The 27,635-nt window shown below is 42.0% G+C and overlaps 1 protein-coding gene across 2 annotated transcripts in view; it reads right to left on the bottom strand.

The window, feature by feature from the left end:
* The window catches only part of MFHAS1 (malignant fibrous histiocytoma amplified sequence 1), a 122,244-nt gene that overhangs the window by 16,977 nt on the left and 77,632 nt on the right, over positions 1-27,635 (bottom strand). For both annotated transcript variants that reach the window (XR_005018182.1, XM_036838736.1), the window contains exon 2: positions 1,485-1,611. Coding sequence is in view for 1 of the 2 variants with exons in the window: in XM_036838736.1 (XP_036694631.1) it covers positions 1,485-1,611 (127 nt within the window). In the remaining variant the exon portion in view is untranslated. The remainder of the gene's footprint in view (positions 1-1,484; positions 1,612-27,635) is intronic.

Genomic DNA, 27,635 nt, shown 5'->3' on the forward strand with positions numbered 1-27,635 from the left:
AAGACACTGATAACTCTGGCTATCTTGCCTGTTAAATGCCACGTGGCTATGGCAAAACAATAGGTTACCGTCTCTCCTGGCTCAGGAAAATCTACACCCATGCAAAGCCTATTGAACAATTGTTTCCCTCCATTTCCAGACCCTGTTTTTTATAATATCCCTTTATCCTTACCCTATGTGTGAGAAAGGCACCAGCGTATACCAATTCAGAGAATGGTAACATTTCTGATGTTTGGTATGCTCAGGACAGGGGAATGTTCTGGTTCATATTTAGTTACTGGGTAATCCTAAGAAGCATTTCAAGGTTTCACAATGTCATAGGGTTATATATTAGTGATAAGTTAACCTTAAAAAGCATTCTGAATAGAAGAGCATGAGAGAAGAATTTCCCTTGGGTGTTCCGTGACATTTTCCAGCAAAGATGGATTAGGGATGTTCTGTCTAGTGAGTCACCCAGTTTGGAGAAAGGGGACAGCTGCTAACGAGTGAGAAATCCCCAGCAGACCCTTGCTCTGCAGACAGCATACCAGGGGCAGGAAAGCTAATACTTGCAGGGTCAGAGACATAAGTTCCTATCACACAAGCTCTCAGGAATGCAGCCTGACAGCAAGTTTCTCAAGATGCCGTAACAGGTCACCATTCTCAAATACGAACTTTCCAACCTCCCTATACAAAGCTTAGATATGGAAAAAATATTCTATGTGGTCAACTAGGAAGAAAAATGGAAGTCTCCTTCATGAATACTCTGTTGATATCACCCAGAAGACCAGGGACTACTGCTTTTCAAGATTTGCAGTAGAAAGGTATTTCATCTCAGTCTAAAGTGGCCTGTTCAGTTCTTAACACTACAGAAAAAACCAAAAACAGATGAGTTTAACCTAAGTTTATCATCTGAGTTTAATGCTAAGCTAACCTTGTATCCAAAAGTTAGTTCACATGGGTACATTCTGTGTCTTTAAGTCCATTTTGGGGAAGGTGAGAAAAAACCACACTGCTTCTGATTGTCGAGGACTGATAGAGAATCAGAGACCCACAAGAAAAAAGGATCTACTACAGATTTTCTGCCAGCTTTTCTTATTTAATGAGCCCTCGCTGTTTTCTGAAGTGAGGGCCCACTTCATACTACAATGACAGAATTATGACTCTCCATCAAAAAAAAAAAACATCGCTCTTTTTGGTTCATATACCTGCAAATATACTAAAAAACAATGAATCATACACTTTAAACAAGTGAACTGTATAATATGTGAACAATATCTCAAAAAAGCTGTTTTAAAATGTTCTTTTATCAGCAAAAGTAAAAAAAAAAAAATCACAAATAACAAAAAATGAAAGTTCCTAGTTTGTTGTATAAGCCATAGTTTTGCTGTTGCCCAGATAACTAGGTCTGCCCTGGGGGAGCTTTTCCAGGTTTGATGAAAGGTACTTTAACCTGGACTTCTGTTCTCAGGAGTGAGGGACGGGGCTGCGGGTTCAGAACTCACTTGGAACATGGGCTGATCACAGTCGGTGTGGGTGGGTAAACCAAGGCAACATTCACTCGCTCGCTGCCATTCTTGGGGCATATGATCTCTGCCACGCCTTCTGGTCTGGGCTGACTCAGCAACTCCCCTGCAGGAGAAAGAAACATGCATTAGTGAGATTTGCCTTCAAAAATGGGGCCACCTTAGAGAGGGGGTGGAGGGAGCAGGGCAGGTAGTGAGGACGACGGGAAGGGTCTGCAGACAGTGGAATCAGAGAACAAATGTGCAACCAGAGCAGAACTGGCTCTGCTCTCAGTGGCTCATCTGTATCACTGTGGAGAACATTCTAATGGTGATGGCAGGAAGGCTACCGTTTGGGACAAAGACAGCGTCTGTTCTGCTATTTTCCTCACCTTCCTTTCCCCAGATGGGCTCCAGAGATCTTTATCTAGACGTCGCAGCAAACTGAGCCAGGATCCCTTGAGCCCGGAGAAGCGGGGCTGCCAAGGAGGTGTTCATAATTAGGATGGGGGCAGATGGAATTCGCAGCAGCCTTGCAACAAAGCCCCGTATTAATGATCTGGAAATGCAGCTGACTAAAGGTGTGTTATCAAGGTAAACAGGCCGGCTTCATGCTGGCAAGAGGATTTCCTGGGTAGGTATGTGTGCAGATTTGTAAAGGACCAACACAATGCTCTCTTATGAGTAATGGGAGCTAGTAAAAACAGATAAGTCACCCCAAGGGAAACCCGCGTACTCTGCCTGCCCCGGATACGATCTCTCCAACCAGATCATCAAACCCCTAAGAGCAGTGATGCCTTCCGTGTCTTGGTTTCCTCCCCGCCGTCCACTGACCCAGTAGCCCCCTGCCCTTTCTCTGTTTTCATGGCCAGCAGGGCGCTCTTGCTCAGAGAATTCAAAAAATAGCTTTTGGTGGACAATGGTGCATTATTGCCTAAATTCCCCTACTTATACCTAGAAAGTAAATAAACCAAACCAAGGACACAAAACATCTGCCAACTGGGGAAAGATGCTACTGGAAATAAAACATCAGCTATGACAGCCATCACTTGTATTACTGATTTGAAATTCTGGGGACCCCAAAGTATATGCCATCATGTGAGGATACAAAAAATCCTTTGACTCAAAATGCCGTGTATCTAAACGTCTCACCTTCAGCAAACTCACATTGATGGAGCATGGCCATGTGCCAGCACTGAACGGACAGCTTTAAACGTACATCTCATTTCATCTTTACAGTGTTACTATAAGGTTTATATCCTCATTTTGCAAGTGAGGAAGCTAACGTTGAGGGAGGTTATGTGATGTACCCAGAGTCAAGGCTAGCAAGGGGTGGACTCAGGCTGTGACCTTGGGAACCCACTTCTGGGGCCCTTACCTTTTGCTGCCACCCTCTGATACCCGTCCCCCCAAAGTGGGGACTGCTTCTTTACTCCAGAACACATCTCTCCTAGAAAAGTAATCCAAAAATGCTATTATTCAGTAATGAACTAACCATTGACATCTTTGTACTTTTATGAAAGACAGCTGTTTCCTGGTTTGAACAATTTTATATGGCTTTGCACAATATGAACCAAATGTAATTTGAGTTCCTTAACCAAACTAATGTAAACACCAAATGACTGCAAAAGTTAATTTAGCATCATTAGCTTGTATCATGGATACATGGGTATCAGAATTCTGCTCCGACACCAGCTAGGAAAAGATCTCAAAATATAAAAAGGCAAATTAAAAACGTAAACATTAAATGCTCTCGAAGTCATAAAATGAACCAAAGTAAGAGCGTGTTGCACCAGACTGAGACTTGGAAGTCATCCAGTCCAAATACAAGTCAGAAGGTCTCTGAGTTTAACAGATTTGCTCTGAGTCCCACGGAGAGCTTTAAACCCACCACGCACCACGGGGCTAGAGCTGCACCAAGAGAATGCTCTGAACCACCCAGGCCTGTTAACACCCCCGGTCCCGGACCGCTCTCCCCTGCTTCCTCACCTGATGCTTTCAGTTTCTACTTTCTGTCCCAAGATTACCCCCAAGGCTTGAACCCAGACTGGGAATCTCTGGCTTCCCCCAAGAACTGTCTCCTGGCGGGAATTTCACACAGGCCTCTGCTCCTCCTGCCTGCAAGTGCCTGAGGGCCCAGGATAACAAATGTAGATGTCAAGCCCTGACCCCAGGCTCCCGTTCCTGCACCGCTGGCTTCCTTGCTGGGAATAGTGTAGGTTTTGCCAGAGAACCGGAAATAATTCGCAGTCGACTATTAAGCATTGGCTATCAGTTTCTATTAAACCAAGAGCTTTAGTTTCCCCCGCCCTGCCCCAGATGCCCAGAATCACACAGGTCCAGGGAACTGGTTTTGTGTGGGTCCTACCCCTAGCAGCACTGCCAGCCACTGAAACAGCAGGAAAGTCGAAGGCACTGAGAAATGTCATGCATACGAGAAATTCACTTGGTGCTGTGCAGATGAGCAAGAAACAGAACAGTTCACAAGCTCCAGGACATGAGTGCACTCCGACAAGCTACTGCTTGGGGCCAGATTCTGAGGATTTCGGAAACGTGCCCAGTTGCTAAGTTAAGAAAGTAAGAGAAACAGATTTTTCCTCTCAAAAAAAAAAACAAAAAAAACAAAACAAACACTATCTTATCGATAACACACAGAGTGGCTCCTAACATGTGTTGGCTACTAAAATAGAGGCTAATTGGCTCCAATTTCCATAACACAAACTTGATTTTCAAACTAAAGCACAAGCTATTGGTTGAGCACCTAATCAGGGAGATATTACTGTGTGAGGAGCTGCAGGGATACAGGAGTCTAAAGCAAGGCCTGTGATGTGGAGGGTTTCGGCATTGGAGAAAGTCAAGTGCACAAAGAAAGAACTATGGTACTGTGCAGTGGATGCCCCCTAGGAAGTTATGAGATGCTAGAGAACGAATGAGAAGGACAGACTAATACTGATTTCCAGGACTGGAAAAGACCTGGAAGTGTGGGGAATTTAGATTTATTACACACCTGTCATCACTAGCAAAAGCTAATAAAAAAGATAAATCCCAAAGTTGGTGGCAGCTGCAAAAAAAATGTTATATTTACAGAAAATATGTCACCAATAGAGGAAGGAGAAATATTCATGTGACCTGGTATATTTCCATTTTTAGGAACTCGCTTCAAGGAAGTGGGCCTTTCTTACAAAAATTATACAATGATTGCTCATAGCAACAGTATTCATAAAACAGTGAAAACTTAGTAACCCTCTCAAATATTCAATAAAGGGGAGCTGATTAAAAACTATGACACAATTCAGAAGACAGAATTCTCTGTAGTCATTAAAAATTATGAGACCGATATTTCTATGTAGAAAGTAAATTTGAAAGTATGTTCTCATTAGAAACATAAACTGATAAGGAACACAACTGGATTTGGAGTGAAATGGGTCATTCAAGATTAAATGGTCCTGAGGTTATTTGTTTATTTTTATGCTTGAGTCAATTAAGAAAAAAAAAAAGGCTAAGTATGCTTCACGCTGAAGGGAGATGCCAGCTTTAAATGCTGATGCTTTCTCCTCTGTTGCATATTCTCTATTCATGTGCGGTTTTTACACAGTCTTCCTGAAGTAGCAGAAACTTGGCTGCATGAACAGACCACTGCATCTACTGAGGCTGTATTAGGCCACTACACAGTCTCCCTGTGTCCATTAAAGTTATGAAAAGCTATTCTTACTTAATCACTCTGTCTCAAGATTTCTGGCATTAAAATGCTAGTGAATGCTCATTAGCTGTTTTTTCCCCGTGGAAGAATAGAACACCAAGTTTTATTATGATTTATTTTTAAACTACAGGAGATAAGTGAAATGAGCTTGTCTTTTTCTGCTAATCATCAGAATTCACAAATATTGGGCACATTATGCAAAATACTAAAAATGTATCATTCTGATGACCCAAACCACAATATTAAAAGCCTAAAACATGTCTTTTCAGTATAAATAAAACCCAGTTCCTGATCCAGGGTAAAGATCTGAGTTATGAACATTCCTCAAAACAGCAAAAGTGGTCTGGAAATTAAAACAAGCAATTATATAGGTTCTATTAAATAAGGAATTATCTAGATTTCTTCAAGGCCTCTTTCAGCTTGAATGTTCTGAAGCTCACTCCTCCACCCCTCAAAGTCCACTGCTGTCTTTTAAGTGTGACTCTGGATGAGATGCAGTGATACACAAACGCATGTTTCCCACATCCCCTCAGGGCAAAGGCAGCATCCTCAGAAACTGATGAGCAGGAGGGCTCCCACTTTGCAAGCCCACCGAGTTATCAAAGGGAGCAAAGACGGGAGAACTCCATGGTCCCTTTTATATGAAGACGAACGCCAGAGAGAGATAAAAGGACATCCTGTCTTAAAACAAAACAAAGGCCAGAAAGTATATACAAAGGAGAGGTAAACACTGGGAATGTAAGTTAGTGCAGCCACTATGGAAAACAGTATGGAGGTTCCTCAAAAAATTAAGAATAGAACTACCATATGATCCAGCAATTCCACTCCTGGGTATGTATCTGGGAAAAAATTAAAACACTAATTTGGAAAGATACATGCACCCCAGTGTTCGTAGCAGCAGTATTTACAATGGCCAAGATATGGAAGCAACCCAAGTGCCCATCAACAGACAACTGGATAACGAAGATGTGGTATATACATACAATGGAATATTACCGTTTGCAGCAACATGGATGGACCTAGAGAATATTATGCCTAGTGAAATAAGTCAGAGAGAGAAAAACAAATACTGTATGATACCACTTATATGTGGAATCTAAAAAATCATACAAACAAATGTATATAGCAGAACAGAAACAGACTCACAGAAAACAAACTAGTGGTTACCAGAGGGGAAGAGGGACAGTTTAGGAGTAGGGGATTAACAGATACAAAGTACTATACATAAAATAGATAAGCAACAAGGATATACTGTATAGCCCAGGGAATTATAGCCATTATCTCATAATAACGTATAATGGAGTATAATCTGCAAAAATGAATCACTGTGCTGTACACCTGAAACTAACATAATACTGTAAATCAAGTACACTTGAATAAAAAATAAAATCAGAAAAATGCACCACTGTGCACAGTGAAGAGTGTGAGAAAAGGGAGCGGAAGGGATCTCTCAGTGCCTATTGGTTCCCACAGAACCAGCATTTGCAGACCCGGCCGCCTCATGCCGCTTCAGGGGACGGTCCCCACGGCTGAGCCTCATCACAGCACAGCGCCTCCCTCAGGACCACGGTTGGGCAGCTCCGGCTTGGCTGCTGTTCCAAAGAAATAAATAGACTAGGTTGTACTTTTTCGTAGTCTTGTTTTTTTTTTAAAAAAATCCATTTTGTGACTATGAATTATGACTTTTTTTTAGAAGAGAAACTGATGTGCAGGAAGTAGCACAGCAAGCCTGTGTCAAGACAGAAACAGACCTGGTCCTTCCATCTCCGAGACCAGGACTGGGCCCATCTCTGGCCGACATCATTTTCACAGAGGTAAAAATTATGCACAACTATGGAAGTGTGATCTTCCCAACTTATAAAAGTGTCCTAAAGTGCCATTTTATAACAGTCACTTGGAATAAATGGAAACAATTTTAAGTTTAAAAACCAAAGGATATAGGTCATAAAATGTCATTGAATGTGGTATTTTCTATCATATTGAAATGAAAGGTGAAGTTTAAAAGTAAATTTAAAATCAAAATGGATTAAAGGTAACTTGGCTTTGGAATTGTTTTTGGAAATTTTACCATAACCTTTAAGTAAACAGGAGATATCAATAACTTGGAGCTAGGATAACTTTACGGGCAAAAGACATCCTGGTACAAATAAGATGTGAAACGAAAGAGGAAAATCTTATGTCCTAGGCCTGGTTCTGCCACTAAGTTCACTCATTCATTCAACAGGTACATAACAACCACCAACTAATGTGAGACAGCACCACAGACTCTGAGAGAACAGCAGCGAATAAGGTACACGAAGACCCCTGATTTCGTGGCGCTTATAGTCTAGAAGGAAGATTAGTAAGTAACAAACTGCATAACTTACTAAAAACTTGTTACACAGATTATTAAAACAGGCTAATGAGATAGGCAGTGACTGGTTGCCCAGGATGCCTCTCTGAGGAGGTGACGTTTATGCTGAAATCTGAGCGACACGGAGAAGCAAGCCGTGGGAAGAACATTCCAGGCAGAGGAAACCGCTAATGCAAAGTCATGAAAGTAGGAAGATGCTTGGCTGCCCAGAGAAGAATCTAGATCATGGGGTGAAGGGGAAACGGGACAAGATGAAGAAGCAAGGCAGTGAGGCCCAGATCATGGGGACTTCGCAGACCAGGGGAAAATGTTTGGTTTTGATTCTAAGTGGTGGGGAGCCATGTGGAAGGTTTTAAACAGAGTAATGACATCTGATCTAAGAAGATCCCTCTGGCTGCTGTGTGGGATGGCAAAATGAAGGCAAGGAAACCATAAGAAGGCTCACAGAGGAGCCCAGGTGAGAGGTGGTGGAGGCCTGGTCTGGAGAGGCGCCCACGGAGATGGAGTGACTGGCGTTATGTTTCATAGACAGTCAGCAGGACTTGCCAATGAATTGGATGTGGAGGTAAGATGCAGAGACGAACCAAGGATAATTCCAAATCTTTGGTATGGGAAGACGGCAGCTGGTGGTACTACTTGCAAGACTAAGTGAGAAGATGGTTTGTGGGAAGGGGAGAAATTAGGAGTTCTGTTTTGGCCAAGTTAGATTTGACTGTTAGACAACAGAGTGATAGATATTAATTGTGGAATTACACATTCAGTTCTGGATTTGCAGGAAAAGGTTAAGGCTGGAGGTAGAGATTTGGGAGGAATCAGCAAACACATGATCTGGAAAGGCATAAAAGTGAATGACATCACCCAGGAAATTGAGTAGATAAAGAAGAAAAAGGAAACAGAGCCTGGGGTGCTCCAAGTTTAGAGGCTGAAAAGGAGAGAGGCCAGCCAGGAACTGCCAAGGAGGCAGAAGGAGAACAAGAAGAACATGGCTTCACAAAGGAAACTAAACTCCTTCAAGAAAAGGGAGTGACCAGCTGTGCTCACCTCTGCTGAGTGGACAAGCAAAGTAACAACGGAGACGGGACCACTGGGTTTGGAGGTGACTGGAGGCTTTGACAGAAGCAGAAAGGTGGGGACAGGTGTGTGACTGAAGAGGGCTGAGGAAAGAATGGGAGGCGGAAGTGGGAACCACAGCCAGAGACAAATTTCCACAAAGCTGTGAATTATGTTGTACTTGCCACTTGTACTCTGAGCTGGGTATCCCACACCCAAAAAACACAATTAAGGAAATGGCCCTGTTTCTCTCTGAGTTTTCTCCAGCTCTAAGTCTCCATGTCTGAACTACTACAATGAACAGGTGGGTAGATGGAGGAGTGAGTGAGTAATAGAATGAATGAAAGATCACAAGGCTTAGAAGATAAAAAAGAGAAAGGAGGGACTTCCCTGGTGGTCCAGTGGTTAAGAATCCGCCTTCCAATGCAGGGGACATGGGTTCGAACCCTGGTCCAGGAAGATCCCACATGCCGTGGAGCAACTAAGCCCATGTGCCACAGCTACTGAGCCCACGTGCCATAACTACTGAAACCCGCGTGCCTAGAGCCTGTGCTCCACAACGAGAAGCCACCACAATGAGAAGCCCGCGCACCGCAACAAAGAGTAGCCCCCGCTCACCGCAACTAGAGAAAGCCCACGTGCAGCAACGAAGACCCAACGCAGCCAAAGATAAATAAATAAATAATAAAAATAAATTAATTATTAAAAAAATGTTAAAAAAAAGAGAGAAAGGAGCCCAGTGCAAAGGCCCTGGAGGCCAAGGTGATGAACTGCTCTTTTGAAAAGATAAACAGGGGTGTCCATGTCTTTTCCAGAGTGGGTTATGTGGTAAGAAAGCCATCTGTATGGTAGACATTTCCATTAAAAAAAACAACAATGGTGAAATAACATGTGCTTGCTATTGAAAACAGATTTTTATCAAAAGTCAGTCTATGCAATACTTAGCAAATTACCAATGCCATTTTTTACAGAAACTAGAACAAAAAATTTTACAATTTGTATGGAAACACAAAAGACCCCGAATAGCCAAAGCAACCTTGAGAAAGAAAAACGGAGCCGGAGGAATCAGGCTCCCTGACTTCAGACTATACTACAAAGCTACAGTCATCAAAACAGTATGGTACTGGCACAAAAACAGAAATATAGATCAGTGGAACAGGAGAGAAAGCCCAGAAATAAACCTACACACCTATGATCAACTAATCTATGACAAAGGAGGCAAGAATATACAATGGAGAAAAGACAGTCTCTTCAGTAAGTGGTGCTGGGAGAACAGGACAACTACATGTAAAAGAATGAAATTAGAACACTAACACCATATGCAAAAATAAACTCAAAATGGATTAAAGACCTAAATGTAAGGCCGGGTACTATAAAACTCTTAGAGGAAAACATAGGCAGAACACTCTCATACATAAATTGCAGCAAGATCATTTTTGACCCACCTCCTAGAGTAATGAAAATACAAACAAAAATAAACAAATGGGACATAATGAAACTTAAAAGCTTTTGCACAGCAAAGGAAACCATAAACAAAACAAAAAGACAATCCACAGAATGGGAGAAAACATTTGCAAATGATGCGACTGACAAGGGATTAATCTCCAAGATATAAACAGCTCATGCAGCTCAATACAAAAAAAGAAAAAAAATCAAAAAATGGGTGGATGATCTAAATAAACATTTCTCCAAGGAAGACATACACAGATGGCCAAAAAGCACATGAAAGGATGCTCAACAGCACTAATTATTAGAGAAATGCAAATCAAAACTACAATGAGGTTTCACCTCACACCAGTCAGAATGGCCATCATCAAGACGTCTACAAACAATAAAAGCTGGAGAGGGTGTGGAGAAAAGGGAACCCTCCTACACTGTTGGTGGGAATGTAAATTGGTACAACCATTATGGAGAACAGTATGAAGGTTCCTTAAAAGACTTATAGAGCTACCATATGATCCAAAATCCCACTCCTGGGCATATGTCTGGAGAAAACCATAATTCGAAAAGATACATGCACCCTAATGTTCATTGCAGCACTATTTACAATAGCCAAGACATGAAAGCAACCTAAATGTCCATTGACAGAGGAGTGGGTAAAGAAGATATGGTACATATATACAATGGAATATTACTCAGCCGTAACAAAGAATGATGACATTTGCAGCAACATGGATGGACCTACAGATTGTCATACTGAGTGAAGTAAGTCAGACAGAGGAAGACACATATCATATGATCATTTATATGTGTAATCTAAAAAAATGGTACAGAACAGAAATAGAGCCACAGATATAGAAAACAAACTTATGGTTACCGGGTGGAAGGGGCAGGGGAGGGATAAATTGGGAGACTGGGATTGACGTGTACACACTATTATATATAAAATAGATAACTAACAAGGACCTACTGTATAGCACAGGGAACTCTACTCAATACTCTGTAATGACCCACATGGGAAAAGAATCTAAAAAAGAGTGGATATATGTATATGTATTACTGATTCACTTTGCTGTTCACCTGAAACTAACACAACATTGTAAATCAACTATACTCCAATAAAAATTTAAAAAACAAACAAAAAATTAGTCTAAAGCACTTTAATCACAACAATCAACGTATATGAAACTGCTGGTCATAGAGAAACAATACAAAGTAGTTTGGTTCTGGAATCAGACAGCCTTAGTTGCAATCCTGGCTAAGATTTACTGGCTGTGTGGATCAGTCAGGGTCTACTTAGGAGACAGAACCACCGAGTAAGCTTTAACATAAATAATTATTAACCTATTACAGTGAATTTACTACCAAGAGGAAAGAAAACTCTAAAGGATAACTCCAGGGCTGAGGGAGAATTGCCCAGGAAGAAGAACTTGGGCATGGGAGCGCCCTGGGCAAAGCTGAGATTCAGACCTCGTTGGTTGGATGGGGTATGGTACAGCCTCTGAGTGGGGGAAAAGCCTGCTGGGCTGCCCAGGCCAGACTAGTCCACAGTCAGCTGGCTAAAGCCAGCAGGGAACTGTCCCCTAGGTGCTGACAAAATTCCCCAGGAAGCTGTCTTTGGGGGGAAGGTGGGGATCATGCTGTTGAACTGAGGCTAGATGGGCACCAACTAGAGTCCCTGAAAAGCTACCCCCCCACCCCGGCTTGCTGCTGAATCAACGAGGAAGCCAGCTAGGCCACCCTCGAAACTCTCTGGGGATGTGCCCTGGGGGATACTGCTGAACTCACCAGGAAATTGGCTGGGGTACCCCTAGATTCTCAGGCATCTTCCTGCTGGGCCACAGGGAAGTCAGCTGGGGTGCCCACAGATACCATCCAGCACTTGGGCCTCACCATATACTCTTAGGGAGCTCTGGGACTCTGAGAGGGGTCCCCCAAACTGCAGGGATGCTGTGTTCTCCCTGTGAGCAGTTTGCTTTTGGCTCAATTTGTTCCTCTTGGAAAGAAGTCAAATTGATAGGGCCACTTAATAATCGGATACATCCTAAGTTATGAAGTGCAAAAGTAGATGCAAAAACTTACACCATCAGACATTGTGACTGTCTTCCAGAACTGTGTTTTCACTTTCACCATATAGCCCTGCAGTTCTTCAAAGTATAGGAATCCACTGAGTTCCAGGCAATTTAACAGTGTAAAGGCATTTCTGTCTCCCAGATTTGTTGAATTCTCAAGTCCAGTTTTGATTCTAAATGCTGGGACTTTGTTTTTTTAAAAAAAATCACTCAGAAATGCCCTTCTGTGCCTTGAAGCTTTGGGGACAATTTGTAAAGTCTTATCACTAAGAAAGGACAACCTATAAGCAAAACAGAAGCAGGCCAGTTGGGGTTCTTAGAGATGACCTTGAACTAAGGGTATAACTCAGTACCTATCTTCAGTGAGTCTTCATGGTTTATCATTAGGCTGCACTGAACAAATGAAATTTCAACACTTCAGCGTCTTCCCAAAATCCTCCAAGGTGGTGACAGTGGTGACAGTTACAGGCAGAAGGAAAGACAAAGGCCACACTCTTGATTTCTTCTCTGACTCATTCCATGTTGCTAACCTGTGAAGCACTCAGACTTTCCTGATGAGTAATTCAATGGAAGCCAAGCCTCCCCACAAGCCAGGCACAAATGATGGACACTTTGAAATTTTTCCTTTTATGGCAGGTGCTCCATCTGGAGCAGACAAGCCTAGCTTTTCCTTGTTTAACCCAATTCCTGACAGAAGATGATTGTCCTCATAGTAATGTTTGCTTTTAATTACATAAAGCTTTTTGTTTGTTTGTTTGAGGAACAGGAGGTGACTAAACATCTCAGGTATGCTGAACTAAGAAGAGTGGCATTTGGTCCAGGGCCCCTCCTGGATGGATCATCACACAGGTCTCTTCTGGATCAAAAGAGCTGGGACCTCAGATCAAGCACTTGGCAAAAGTTCAACCAAGGGTGGGGGGGAAACTGCTGACAACATTTCTTTGTAAATCTTCTTCCCTCACATTACAAGCTTACACTTCCTTTTCCTAACGTCTTTTTTTTCTTTTTTGTGTTTTTATTTGACCACATGCAACCCTCTGTCCCATTCTTCCCCACCACTTCCTCATAACTCAGCACTTTGAAATTCCCCTTCTACAGCCCCCCTATTTCCATCACCTGCAGTGGAACAAGAGTCCCCATCTTCTCTTCCTCCTCCTCCAGGCTGCTTTTCTGCCTGGATTCTCTCCACCTGCTGAAAGAGTCCCAGGGTCCCCAAGGAGTTTCCTTCCCCAAGTGTCACACCATCACAGAACTGGGATGAGATGCCAGGGAGAAACTTTGGGAAGATTCCCTGCTGAAGTATGAGACCCCAACAGACACAAAATAAACATTCCTGGAGACCAGGCTCCTGTGGTGCTTATTAATATGTAGCAGAATTACTCCAGGGAAGTTGCCAGAATCTGGGGTGCCTACACTGGGTTTGCTTTTGGTTCTAAAAGCAAAAAATAGCAAAATAATAGATTGCTTTATATCAACGTTCTATACACTGGCTGTTGTCAGCACCTTTATCAGTCCCAGACTAGCCCAGATAATATACAAATCGCGATATCACAAGAACGAGAGAGCCTGTCTTTAGATTCTGTACAAGATTTCTCGAGAATATCTGAAAGCGAATCATGCTGTATCCTAGAAATGTAGAACAATGAGGTACCACTTCAACAAGGTGGTTTTAGGACAAGAAAGCCTTCATATCGATGGTAAGCAGGCTTTAAAAATTCACCACCCCGGACTTCCCTGGTGGTCCAGTGGTTAAGACGCAGTGCTTCCAATGCAAGGGGCACGGATTCAATCCCTGGTCAGGGGAACTAAGCTCCCACATGCCGTGCAGCGCAGCCAAAAGAATAAAAAAATTAAAAATAATTAAATAATTCATCACCCTGAAATAAGTCAGATGGAGAAAGACAAATACTGTCTGATGTCACTCATATGTGGAATATAAAAAACTAATAAACAGTAACTAAATGAACAAACCAAACTAAACAAAAACAGGTAGATGCAAAGAACAGAATCGTGATTCCCAGAGGGGAAGGGATGGGGGGGAGGGTAAAAAGGAGGAAATAGATGGTGACGGATAGAACCTGAATTTTTGGTGGTGAGCACACTGTAGGGTGTACAGATGTAGAAATATAATGTTGTACACCTGAAACTTATATAATGTTATAAACCAATGTTACTCAATAAAAAAAGAGTTTAAAACTCACTACCCATGAGAAATGGCAAGGGCTTGACCAAAAAGGTGTAGACAAATTCATGCAAGTAAAATCAATAACGGGACACACTGTGAAAAGGTCAAGCTGCCGAGGTTAAAGTTTCAGAGGACAGCTAAGGCCTTCCACAACCCTATATTCTTAGTGACGACAAAAGAAATAAAGTGACCTAATCATTCATATACATACAGGTATCTCACTGGAGTTATGATCTGGAGTTAAACTGATCCGTTGCTGGCTCAGCTCGAGCTGTTGTATAAACGGCCTTACGAACAAGCACATCCTTCAGCAAAATGCACGTGAGGACTTACACCACCCTCTCCTGACCTTTAGTAGGTCTGACCCATGTCAAAGCTGACCGGGGACAGAGGGACACGCTGCCCTGCCTATTCCCGCCACTCAGTCATTCCAACTCCCCGCTCCTCAGACGCGTGTGCTGGCCACTTGGCTCCATCAGCGTTGCTAAGGGTTTATATAAATACAAATCCACCCAAGAAAGGAAAAATATTTCCCCTTTTCCGGCTCTGGATAAAGTTCTAGCAGACTTGGCTGAGGATTAGACATGCTTCACAGATCAAAGTACGCTAAGGGGAGGGGGTGGGGAGGAGGGGGGAGGAGGGGGGGGTGAGGAGGGGGCGGAGGAGGAACAGAGCCCAAACCCAGCTCTGGCCTGCCCTCTTCTCAAGACGCAAGTCAGGATTATCAAAAGCCCCCATGCTGCTGGGCTGGAGTGCTTTCAAAAGGTGACTCGATTTGGAGAGCCTGTCACCTCCTTCTTACTGGAAACGGCTCCAGGCTCAGAGGAGTGAGTGAATGCAGACAGTTTCATAAAAGCCTTCAGGCTAAAACTGTCTCCCTCCAACCTGAGTTCTCCTTTCAACTGAGAAACGGGAGGAACTTTTAGGACCTGACCTGAAATTTGAAACACTGGCCCGGCAGCCTTGTCAAAATCGACCTGGTTCTGAAGGACTAAGGGAGCCACCTGAAGTCCTGAAGAATGATCAGAAACCGTATCTTGGCTTCAGGTCTCAGAACGAAGATAAGAATTCCTGCAAATCGGTTTTTCTTGGAGGAAGGGAGGGGGCAGGAGAAACGAATTCCTCTGGGTGAGGGGGTTGCTGAGAGACCCCACAGGCTTAGGGTCAGACCCACAGAGCCTTGAGGCTGGAAGAAAGCTTGAGATGGTTCAGCCTCCTTATTTTGCACATGAATAATATCTCCCACTTGCATAAACAAACACTACTGGGAACGTGTTCCAGCCAGGACCCTCTTCCAACACCAGCTTTTCTTTATCTACTCCCCCCACCCAAGTTTCATTCCCAGAAGATCCAGCCTGGACTTGAGGCCATTTTAAACAAAAAGCATCCCTGGCGTCCTGAAAAGTGTTAACATTGCAGGACCAATGGAAACCGAGCCCTCCTTAGACTCTCCAGCCTCTTCAAAGTTGTAACTGTGAACAAGAAAGAATTCTTATTTAATTATTTAAGTCTATTTTTTCTTATTTTTCAGGTACACCTTCCTGCCGACAGGTGCAGCTGGCTTTCAAATGAAGAAGCCTCAGTGCAAAGAAAATGTAATCATGAAAAGTGTGGACACCCGTTAGAAAGTATGGGACCCCCAAACAGGACTGGCTTCATCAGGGGAAAGAACCATTTCTTGGGGTAGCTCAGTCTACTTCCCTGGCCGTGGTCTCAGGTCACCTCCAGTCCTGACTTCTGGCCTGAATATCAGCTGAGATCTCACTACCTATTAAACACTGTCACTTGGATACCGATGTGCCCAAAATCAAACTCCTGATTCCCACTGGCCTCACGCTCCACCAGGCCACTCCGTTCCCAGGCTTCCCGTGTCTGTGAGTGTCCACTCTGTCCTTCAGTTACTTTGGACAGAACACATGGGGTCATTTTTTCCGCCCTTCTTCTCTCACACCACACGCTGAGTACACATCGGCACGTCCCGCTGCTCCAGCTTCAAACCCATCGGCATCTGACCACTTCCTCAGCTCCCTGGTCCATGCCACCATCAACCCGGATGTGTGGTGGTCTCCTAGCTGAGCTCCTGACCCCAGTCTATTCCCCACTGAAGCCAGAGGGGTTCCCTCCCAGGGCACGTCAGGCCATGCTACTCATCTGTTCAGATCCTCTGCCCCCTCCTTTGTCACTCACACATCTGCAGGGTCCGGTGTCATCTGCTCCATTCTCCTGCCCCTCGCTCCTTCCTCATCCTGCTCTAGCCCCATTGGCCTCCTTGTAAAGCACACTGCCACCTCAGGACCCCGTTTTCACTACTTAGGTCCCCCTCCCCCCTCCCCATACAAGCTTCATTCAAGTCTCTGCTCAGATGTCACCACCTCAAAAAGAACTCCCTGACCACCCTGTATAAATAGCACCCCCAACCTCCTGGTCACCCACATCCCATCACCTGCTTTATTTTTCTTATGGTACTTCTGTCCACCTGACATATATTGGTTGATGGTGTGTCTCTTCTACTAGAATGTAAGAGTCACGAGTGTGGGGATTTCTCTTGCTCACTGTTGGATCCAAGCATCCAGAACAGTGCCCGGCCCATAGCAGGCCTGAGATAGATGGTGAAGAAGAATCAATCATTTGATGAGTCCATAAGTGGACGGCATATACAAGGCGGCTTCTCAAGCTCCCTCAGGTCTGTGGTTCCAAATCTGACACTGGTGTGGCACACAGGCCGTCAGGGCCACAGTCTACACCCTCTTCTTCCCAAGGGCACACGAAGGCCCAGCTGGGCAGGTGTCAGACTTCTCGGCGTATCACTGTTCCTCCACATGCCAGGCCTGGCACACAACCCAGGAGTGCTCCGCTCTGGAACTCACTCTGCTTTTCCGTCCTACCTGGGTCTCGCATCTTTTACAAACTAAAAGTCATGCCAAACTCAAGACCCATTTGGGAAGATTCTAATGCCAACATCTTGAAAGGTTTTCTAAATTCTGAGAATTACAAGACTCAGAGACTCTTTAGGAAGACCTGTTAAGTGTAGCTAAAAATGCCCTCTTCTGAACTATCGTTGGAAATGGGTTATTTAGAGAGCGGGGGTGGGGAATTGGGAACAGAGACGCCACAAGTTACTTAGCGCTCTGGGTGTGGGTAGGAGGAGCTGAAATGAGAGCTTAGCACCACCCCCTTTCCCCAGTCTCAGACAGTTTGCTCACACACATGTGCTGATCAGCACCCTGCTGGGTTCTCCAGGGAACCCTCTGGAGGTCTCTTCTCTCCAGTCCTGTGTCCTGCAAACTCTAGTCACCCTGGGCTCCTTAATTCAGAGGGTCTGTCTCAGCTCGGCCCTCTCTGCACCGCAGCCTGGACACTCTCAAGGCACTACGCTGGGCCAGTTATAGGACTCACCCATTTGTTTCCTGTATCTCGGGATCATTGTCCTTTGTCACCTGATGCTCAGGGTCTTGAAAATCATTATTTTATATACTTTGCTGGAGTTTATTCCCAGGTGCAAGAGTAAATACAGTCTCTGTTACTCTATCTTAGCTGAAAGTAGAAGTGTTTTTATAAGTCTTAAAAGTACTTTTGATATTGTGAATAAAATAGTTTCTTTCTAAATGATAAGCCCGTCATCAAAGTTAAAAACTTATGTTCCTCCAAAGACAATGAATGAACAGACAAGACACAGACTAGGAGGAAAGATTTGCAAAGCATGTATCTGATAAAAGGGCTTGTATACAGAATATATAAAGAACTCTAAAAACTCAGTAAGAAGAAAAAAAACCAATAAAAAGGGGGCAGAAAAAGTTTGAACAGACATTTCTCCAAACAAGGTGCACCAATGGTAAATAAGCACATGAAAAGATGCTCCACATCATTACTCATTAGGGAAATGCAACCAAAACCAGAACGAGATACCCTTCACATCTCTTAGGGTGTCTAAACAACAAAGGCTGACCACACCCAGCGTTAGTCAGGACTGCAGGAACGGGAACTCTCAACACTGCTGGTGGCATTTCTTGAAAAGTGGAAACATACACCTGCCACGTGATCCAGCAGGTCACTCTTAAACTTTCACCCAAGAGAAGAGAAAGCATAAATCCAATCAAAGATCTATATATAAATGTTCATAGCAGTTTCATCTGAAGTAGCCAAAATCCAGGAGCAACCCAAATGTCCATTAAAAGGTGAGCAGATGATAAACTGTGGTATATCCATACAATGGAATACAGACCAGCAATAAAAGGGAATGAACCATGGGTATACACAACACAGATGAATCCAGAAATAACTATGCTGAGGAAACGAAGCCAGACCAAAAAAGAGTGCATACTGTATGATCCCATTACATAGAATTCTAGAAAATGGAAACTATAGTAATGGAAAGCAGATCAGTGGTTGTCTGGGGTGGAGGTGGCAGACGGTAAGGGATCGGAGTGACCCAGAGGAAACTCCCGAGGGAGAGGGATTTGTTCATTTTCTTGATTGTGGTGATGGCTTTATGGGTATATACACAGCTCAAAACTTACCAAATTGTATATTTTCAGACTGCATTTTACTGTATGCCACTTACATCTCAACTATATCTCAAATAGAAACAAACCCTATAGTTAACTAAAACCCCAAACTATCACCAAGAAACACCAACTGGTGTTACAGCATGACCACCCTCCCCACCAAAATGAAATGCTTGACAGATTTGGGAAGGATAAATTTCATTTACCATATCCCATGACATCCAAAATGAAAAATTAGGGAATCTCAGATCAAAGCCCTAGAAGGCAGAAATGTCACATAAGCATGCATCTTTTTTGCTGAGATTCTTTTTTCAGCTTTTAGTTATGATTATTTCATGTACGTCTCACTGTGATATTTGTAAAACAAAAAAAGTATATTCTGTTAGATGAAACTCAAACTGAAGCTATACTCAATCATATAGAAAATTCTAATAGTAATAATAGTAGATACTATCTAATACCTAATAATAATTGGCAGGTGACACTACCTACCCATGGCTATTAAATTAATAGATCAAAGTAGTTAAACACAGTTGATGGTTATAAACTTGCAGGGCATAGCAATAATATGGAAACACACCAGCGTCTGCTGCTGAGGGATAGACGTGTAAGAGCTGACACCTACGGCAGGGTAAGTCCAGGTAAACATACTCCCTCCCATCTCTAACCAACTAGAGACCTGTAAGCTTGGCTTCCTCTTCCATCTCAGGGAATTACTCTCTGCCTATTGTAAGCTGAAGAGTATCATCACTTAGAGGTGAGACATAAGCTTCAATTCATCCAACACTATCCCCCAGAACTCCCCGGAGAAGACAAGGCTAAGGGCAAGAAGACATAAGGACAATGGCTTCTTTCAGTCTTGAAGCACAAAGTAGTCTAGTGACTGACTCACAACATTAGCTCAAAAGAGCACCATCTAATCTCCATCAAGTGGAAATTGCACCACTTTTGATTAAATGAACAGAAAAAAATGAGTAAGTACCATAATAACCTCTACCACTTACGAGAAAATTTACCCTGGCTTTTATGGGAGGAAAAATCTCCTTATGTCTTGAGCTGAGATATTACACCAAATTATATACAAGCTCTTTAATTGAAGCCCATTTGTATCAGAGGTTATTAGTCTAATAAAGCCATTTGAAACAAAAAGTATAGACAGTTGCCAATCTACAAACATTTGACTTTCAAAAATAATAAATGGCCCCATTCCTCTTAGCAGTGACGCTTGTAACAATTCCACCTAAGCAAGCTTCCTGTTGCCCTGTATTTTGGTGTCAGCTCTCAGCCTTGCTGCAGCCATGCCCCCGAACCCCACCCCAGCTCACACATGTGGGAGCCATCGCCCTCCTATTTTCCTCCTCACTGTGGCTCTAGCCTTCATCTAGCCATACATCCTTCACCTATGCATTCTGCTCTGGACTGCAAGTGCCAAGACATTATGGCCACCAATACTGTTTCAGAACATTGTAGGATTGCACGGGCTTTGCGCTTTGGTCAGAGCATCCCTGCCGAGGAAACACACAGCCTACCTGAATCACAAGGACTTCTCCAAAGGAAAAATGAGGTTCTGATGCCAGAAGTGGAAGGAATGAATTACGAAGAAAAAGAACAATGGTAAACTATAATCTAGATACACATCAGTAAATACATAGGTTCCCTGGGGTTGTGATATGGTACAAACAATAAAAAAAGATGAGACGCATAGTAGAGGCCGCTAGATTCTGCTGAGGAAAATGTCCAGGGAAGGAAGAGTTTATTATTTTTTTAGAGTCCACATATAAGTGACATCATGCACTATTTGTCTTTGTCTTATTTCACTTAGCATAGTGTCCTCCAGTTTTATCTATGTTGTCTTAAATTATAGGATTTTCTTTTTAAAGGTTGAATAATATTCCATTGTATGTATATATATATGTGTGTGTGTGTGTGTGTGTGTATGTCATATTTCCTTTATCCATTAATCTACTATGGACACTTAGGTTGTTTCCATACCTTGGCTCTTGTGAATAATGCTACAATGACCATGGGAGTACAGATATCTCTTCAAATAATGATGATGTTTCCTTTTGATATATACTCAGAGTGGGAGGGAGGAAGAGTTTATGACACAAATTGACCATGTGTAAAAGATGTTGTAGGAATGAAAAACTCTGAACACCTAGGAAGAAAGGGGGACCATGGAGTATTTGGAAAGGTCATTGTTCAAGGTCATACATAGTTTAAAATTATGACATTTCAGTGAGCCTGTGTGCATGAAGACTTGCTTATATTTCGGGATTTGAATACAGTGCAAAGAAGTGGTGCCAAATTTTCGATCAACATCAAAAAAAGGGTGGAAATGTTTTTTATTATGAAACTGGAGGAAAGGCAAGCCTTATAAGCAGCATGCAACCCACTAGAATTTTCCCTGATGATAGTGCTAATTTAGGAGAATAAGAAGGATCCAAGGCCATAGAACAATTGTGAAAGCAAGATAAGGCTGCTGAGTCTTAACCCAGTGTATGAGATTAAGTTTTAATGGCATATGATAAAGTGGCCGTGACACAGCTGGCAGAGCTGGCTGAGTTGTTGAAAATGGCTCTTGAAGCTACAGGAATTGGACAGTAGACATAGAAAAAGAACAAGGTAAATCCAAAAGAGTGGAAGGACAAAATTAATAAAGAGAAAAGTCAAAAATAGAGAAGAAAAGCAGTAAACTTGACAAAACCAAAAGAAAGACCAGTAAAATAAGCAATATTTGGCAAATATGATAGAGATGGGACTAGCTATAAAACAGAATTTTTTTTTTAATTACAAAAGAATACTATGCTAGCTTTATACCAACACATTTGAAAATCTGGACAAAATGGCTGATTATTGATAAGTTATATGCAGCCAATATTTACTCGTATTTTGAGTAGAGAATACAAGTAGTTTTATGAAATTAGAAAATATCATCAAAGATATACACCTTAGAAAGACATCAGTTATTTTCCAATGTATTAAAAAATTAGAAGAGTCCTAATACAAAAATCAGATATGGAAAATTTACCCCAAAAGTAACTAGAAGCACATTTCTTTGAAGATCTTAAGTTCTAAGTAATATTAGCAAATAGATTCCAGCAACATATTTTTAAAAAGTCATTATGATCAAGAGGGATTTATCACCATAAAGCAGATTTTTTAAAGTAGGGTAAAGTTGGAATGAGGAAAGAAATGTCCATATCCAATATCAAAACACACTCCAAATTTCAGTAGTTTAAAAAAATCTAATAAGCTATAACAGTACATCAGTATATTATTAAACCAGAATAGGAACCCATGTATATATGAGAAATAAAATAGAGGGTAAATAAAATACAGGCTGTCCTCACTGTGGAACTACAAAAATGATCATACAAGCTGAACTGTGTGCAAAGTTGATCTTAATGATCACCTGGGAAAATATTATTGTTCTATGACCTTAAAATCTTTCTGACAAAAGCACTAGAAACTTTTTTGTTGGTTATAAAGTTACAGATAGACTTAAAAATTTAGTAAACCTTATATTTAGTGCAACCTAAAACGTAAGAAATATTGAGAATTAACATGTTTTATTCCATTGTAAAAAACTTATGAGACTTCTAGTTTTGAGTCCAGCATGGAAGGAGCTTAGAAGTTGCCACTCTGTCCTAACAGGTAAATATCTGAACAAACTGAAAAATCAGCAGTTCTTCTTAGATTCATTAGAGAAGTGAGGTTACAGGAAAAATCACCGTGCCCAAAATTGGAGAGGCAGAATAGCAGATACAGAGAATAACAACTTACCGGAACAGAAACCCAAGAGCAGAAATCTCTGTGGAAACCAATAGTGAGGTAGAAAAACCTGAACTGTATTTGACGGATTGCTGGAGGCTTGTGTGGAAAAGTCTGTGAGGTAAAAAACTCCAGGGAAGCCCCTATCCTTTTGCAAGTTTTGTCTCTTGAGCTCTACCAGGTTGTGACTACCAGGTGAAGGTCAAAGGAAAATCCCCTTGGGATTCTGGCAGGGGGAGGGTGAAAGGAGCAATTTTGAAATACACCAGAGCATTCTGCTATTCTTCATAAGGCCTGCCCTCAGGAGAAACTGTTTCACCAGAGGCCTAACCTATGGGGTTTTGTCAGAGCCTAACTGACCTGGGGGAAGGGAAATATCCAGCCACTGTGTTTCACCTAAGGTGAGGGAAAATACTGAGAGGCAGTTGTGACATTCACAGCTGAGGAGCACATGCTCATTACCAGACTGAGACCTAATCATAAGACTATGCAATGCTTCTATAACACCACATCACTAAAGGACTATGCACTGCAGTTAATTTCACCAGTACATCATGTCTGGATTTTCAAGGAAGAGAAAAGTGAATCATATAAAATGCTTGATTAAAACCAGAAATAGCAGAAAAAGAGTGGAATATAAAAAAGGAACAAAGAACAATGGCAATAAATATGAAACTAACAAATATGGTAGATATTAATCCAATGATATCAGTAATCATTTTAAATACCAATGGTATAAATACACCAATTAAAAGACAGAGATTGTCACAGAGGATCGATAAACAAGATCCAAATATAAGAAATCTACTTTAAATATGAAGGCACATATAGCTTAAAAGTAAAGGGTTGGGGAAAGATACATCATGCTAACACTAATTAAAAGAAAGTTTAAGAAGCTGTATCAATTTCAGACGAAGCAGAGTTAAGAGCAAAGAAAATTATCAGGCACAAAGAGGGGCATTCCATAATGAAAAAAGGGTCAATTCTCCAAGAAGACATAAATAACAATTCTTAATGCTTATGTGCCTAACAACAAAGCATCAAAATGCGTGAGACAAAAACTGATAGAACTGCAAGGAGAAAGAGATAAATCCACTATCATAGTTGGAGATTTCTACACCCCTCTATCATAAATGGACAAATCCATCAGGCAGAAAATCAGTACAGACATAGCTGAATTCAACAACACCATCAACCAAATGGATATAATAAACATCTACAGACTACTTCATCCAACAACAGCAGAATACACATTGTCTCAAGCTCACATGAAGTATACACCAAGACAGACCACATTCTGGGCCATAAAACACACTCTAACAAATTTAAAACATCAGAAATCATATAAAGTCTGTTCTCAGACCACAGTGAGGTCAAACTGGAAATCAATAACAAAAACAAAGCTGGAAAATTCCAAAATACTTGAAGATTAAACGGTTCAGTTCTAAGCAATACATGGATCTTGCTGTGTGTGTGTGAACCGAATAACATGCACAGTGACCAAGCACCTACAGACTTGGAAAGAAGGGACCTGATTGTTCACTGACCATGCTACACATCTGTTATATCCCGGGTGATCTGTGGCCTTAAGAACTAGCTGTGAAGTTTGCACTTTATGCCCTTCCTCACAGTTAATATGGCAGTAACTGAAATTTGATTGTTTTGTTGTGGTCCCGGGATTATTTAACTAAATCACGGTAACTGAAATTCATGCATGGGCAAACTGTTCAGAGCGAGGACTGCATGTATAGCATACACTTGGTAATATTCTATTGCAAGAAACAAATACCTAGAAGAATGTAAGATAGGATGAGAAATCATATTCTTGTTATGAGGAAGTCTGTCCCTAAGCAGAACACGAAACTGAGATATCATAAAGAAAAAGGAGAGTCGATTTGACTTCATAAAAATTAAAGAATTCTGCACGGCAAAAGGCAATCCAAACATAAAGATAACTGACAAACTAGGAAACATAATATAAACATTTGACCATGGATTTGGCCAACAATTCTTTTCTTCACAATAGTATGAGGAGGGGAAATCTCAGTGAGTCAAACCTCATGAATCAATAGATGAGAGGTTAGACTAAAGTTCTCATATGGTGTGGATTTAATTTTATGGAATGCAACTTACCTTCCAACAGAAAATGTGAGTATTACCAGTCTTATGAAGATCCTTGGCAATGCAAGTAGAGAAACCTTGAGTAACTGTGTGATAGATGAATCTCTTTTCTGTTCTATAAGAGGAGGAGAACAATTAACAGAATGTCTATTTCTCCAGGGCAGAATTCCACTATTGCCTCTGTACCACTGAGCCTTGCAAAACATCGAAGCGGACAGTCTTTAGCAAATCACTCTTAAAGAGTCAAGAGGGAAAGAAATGGAAAGGCTAATGAACTTGCCAATGACCTATGTAGCCCTGACTGCTGAAAACTAGCGATGATGGGAAATATGTGATGCCACGTATGTGAAACTTGAAGAGCACAGAGATTCAAATGCAGTAGAGTAGGGAAGAATGCCTCTGATAACCCACCCAAGGTGAATTATTTATAGTCTCAACTGGGAAATGTGATTAAGAATGAGAGGAAACAGGCAAGAGCGGCCCCTGAAATTGTGCCTAAATACCTCCAATATTCCTAAGGAATCCCGCGGACAACTGTGTCAGAGCGGAGCTGACAGAGGGAGTATAGTAAGCGCAGAGGTCATGGCCTTGTCAGCCAGCATACGGAGAGCATTACTGATCCTCAGCAAATCATTACTGATCCTCAGGAAAATGTACTGTGACTGGGTCCAAAACCTGACTGGAATTTTCCATAGATGTGTGACATTGGAGATGGGTTTGCAGCTGCACTTGCCAAATCACCTTTGCAAAGCACAGTAGGCCACAGCCAGAGGAGCAAAGGCTGCTCTGCTCTTTCTCAAGCAGAAAAGGATCTTAGAAGTGCCAAGTTCTGTCCCACAAAGGATGGGGATAGCAGATTATGAGTCAGTGATCAGTACAATATCTGTGATCCCTCGGCTAATTTCCGTCTTGAAGCTGGGGTATAAAGACTCAAGTGTTGGGTGATGAGCCACAATCCCTCTGAACAGGTGCTTAATCAGGACTGGATAGGATGAATTCAGACCTGGGCATCTGGCATCTGGTACCAGCCCTTTTTCTGGCAGGCTGCCTTTAGACATGTCCCTGACACCTTTGCATCTGTAGCTTTTCGTTGTTGTTGTCTGGTTGTTTAAATATGTAAAATGGTGATAACACTACTTGGTGGCATATTCTATTTTAAAAAACCTTCCATTACTCAGTGCACATCAAACAGTAAATGCTTTCTCTTAGTAAACCTGCGTAACTATTTTCTGAACTCTTGTGCTCTGGGCAAGACTTATGAATACAGCAGGCAAATAAAGTGAAAGGTGAGACAGTACATAGTGTTGTATTCAATTGGGTCTTGATACCCAAGTGTGACTCTTCACCAAGGATTATGCAGTAGTTCAGGACACAGATTAAAGTTGTTTAGAGTGTGTCCTAAAGTCTCACTGCAGAATTTAAATCTCTACTCTGGAAATTGTAGACCTGAGACAAATTGCTTCCCTCAACTTCATTTCCTGCATCTGAGAAAGATAATAGTATCTACCTTGTAGTAGACTGAATAATACCATTGCCCCCAAATGTCCACATTCTAATCCCCAGAACCTGTGAATGTCACCTTAAATGGCAGAAGGGACTTTGCCAGTGGGATGAAAGTAAGGGTTTTGAGATGGGGAGATTCTCCTGGACTACCTGGATGGACCCAAATGTAACCACTGGTATTCTCATAAGAGAGAGGCAGAGGGAGTTTTTACTCCAAAGAGAATGTGATGATGAAGTTGGGGTTGGATTGATGTGGCCAGAAGTCAAGGAATGCTGGCCAGGAAACAGATTCTCCCTTGGAGCCTCTAGAAGGAGGATGGACGGCCTTGTCAACTCCTCATTCCAGCCCAGGGAAACTGGTTTTGGACCTCTCTCTTCCAGAACCATAAGAAAATAAGTGTGTTTTGTTTTAAGCAAGCACATTTGTAGTAATTTGTTACAGCAGCCCTAGGAAACTAATGCGTACCTCATAGGAACTATTTCTCCAATTAAAATGTGTGACTGGAAACACACTTGGTGGCACGTCTGACACATGGTAGGTACGCTACTGTAGGTCGTTCTCGGAAACTGAAGCCTTGGTTTTGAGGGATCATCAAAACCAGTACAGTGGTTGCCATGTTTCTCCTTGTTCATCCTGGTGACAGACCTGGTAGAGAGAGCTCCATCCTTTCCCACAGGACGCCCACCCCAGTACTTAGAGGGAGGAGGTTATGTCTCACTTAAGCCACCTTATTCTTTTCCTTTCTACTTTTTTTTCATTCATCTTCATCCAACTGGCCTTTCTAAATTTTAAAGAAAACAAGACCATTTCTCGATGGATTCAGATACTACCCCAAGTTAATATTCCAACCAAGTTCTTGTTCTTCCGGGTCTCATCACCAGAAATTTCTGAGCCTAAATCCTCTCTAGTTTCTAGGATCACTCATTTTCTCATTTCTCCCTTCTCCTTTAGTTCAGAGTCTTGTCAATTTAGTCCCTTCCCTAACCACAACTTATAATAAGGTGACACAGCAAAGTGATGAAAGTCTAGACAGTCTGGTTTTAATCCTGGGTTTTTGCCACCTACTAACTGTGTGACATTAGACAAGCTATTCAACCTCTCTGGGCCTCAGTTTCCCAAAAAAAAAAGGTGAATATTACGAATAATACCTACCTATAGGGTTGCAATTATGAGGATTGAGTTAATATTTTCTAAGCACTTAGAATAGTACTTGTTATAGTCTAAGCACTACAATTGTGCTTGTTAATAAATGCAATTCCAAGCATACAACTTACTCAACTTTCTGTCATAACTTTGAGATATTTATTTGGTGAAATCAATAAAATCGTGTTTCAAGGGAAACAGAAAAGTATTTTTGAGTTGATGGTCCATGTGGCTAGCTTAGATATTTCACCACAGTCAGTGTTTCCAAGTTTCTATACAACAGCCTGGGCTAGTCCTGTAGTAA

The sequence above is a fragment of the Balaenoptera musculus genome, chromosome 21, assembly GCF_009873245.2.
Source record: "Balaenoptera musculus isolate JJ_BM4_2016_0621 chromosome 21, mBalMus1.pri.v3, whole genome shotgun sequence".
Classification (NCBI taxonomy): Eukaryota; Metazoa; Chordata; class Mammalia; order Artiodactyla; family Balaenopteridae; genus Balaenoptera; species Balaenoptera musculus.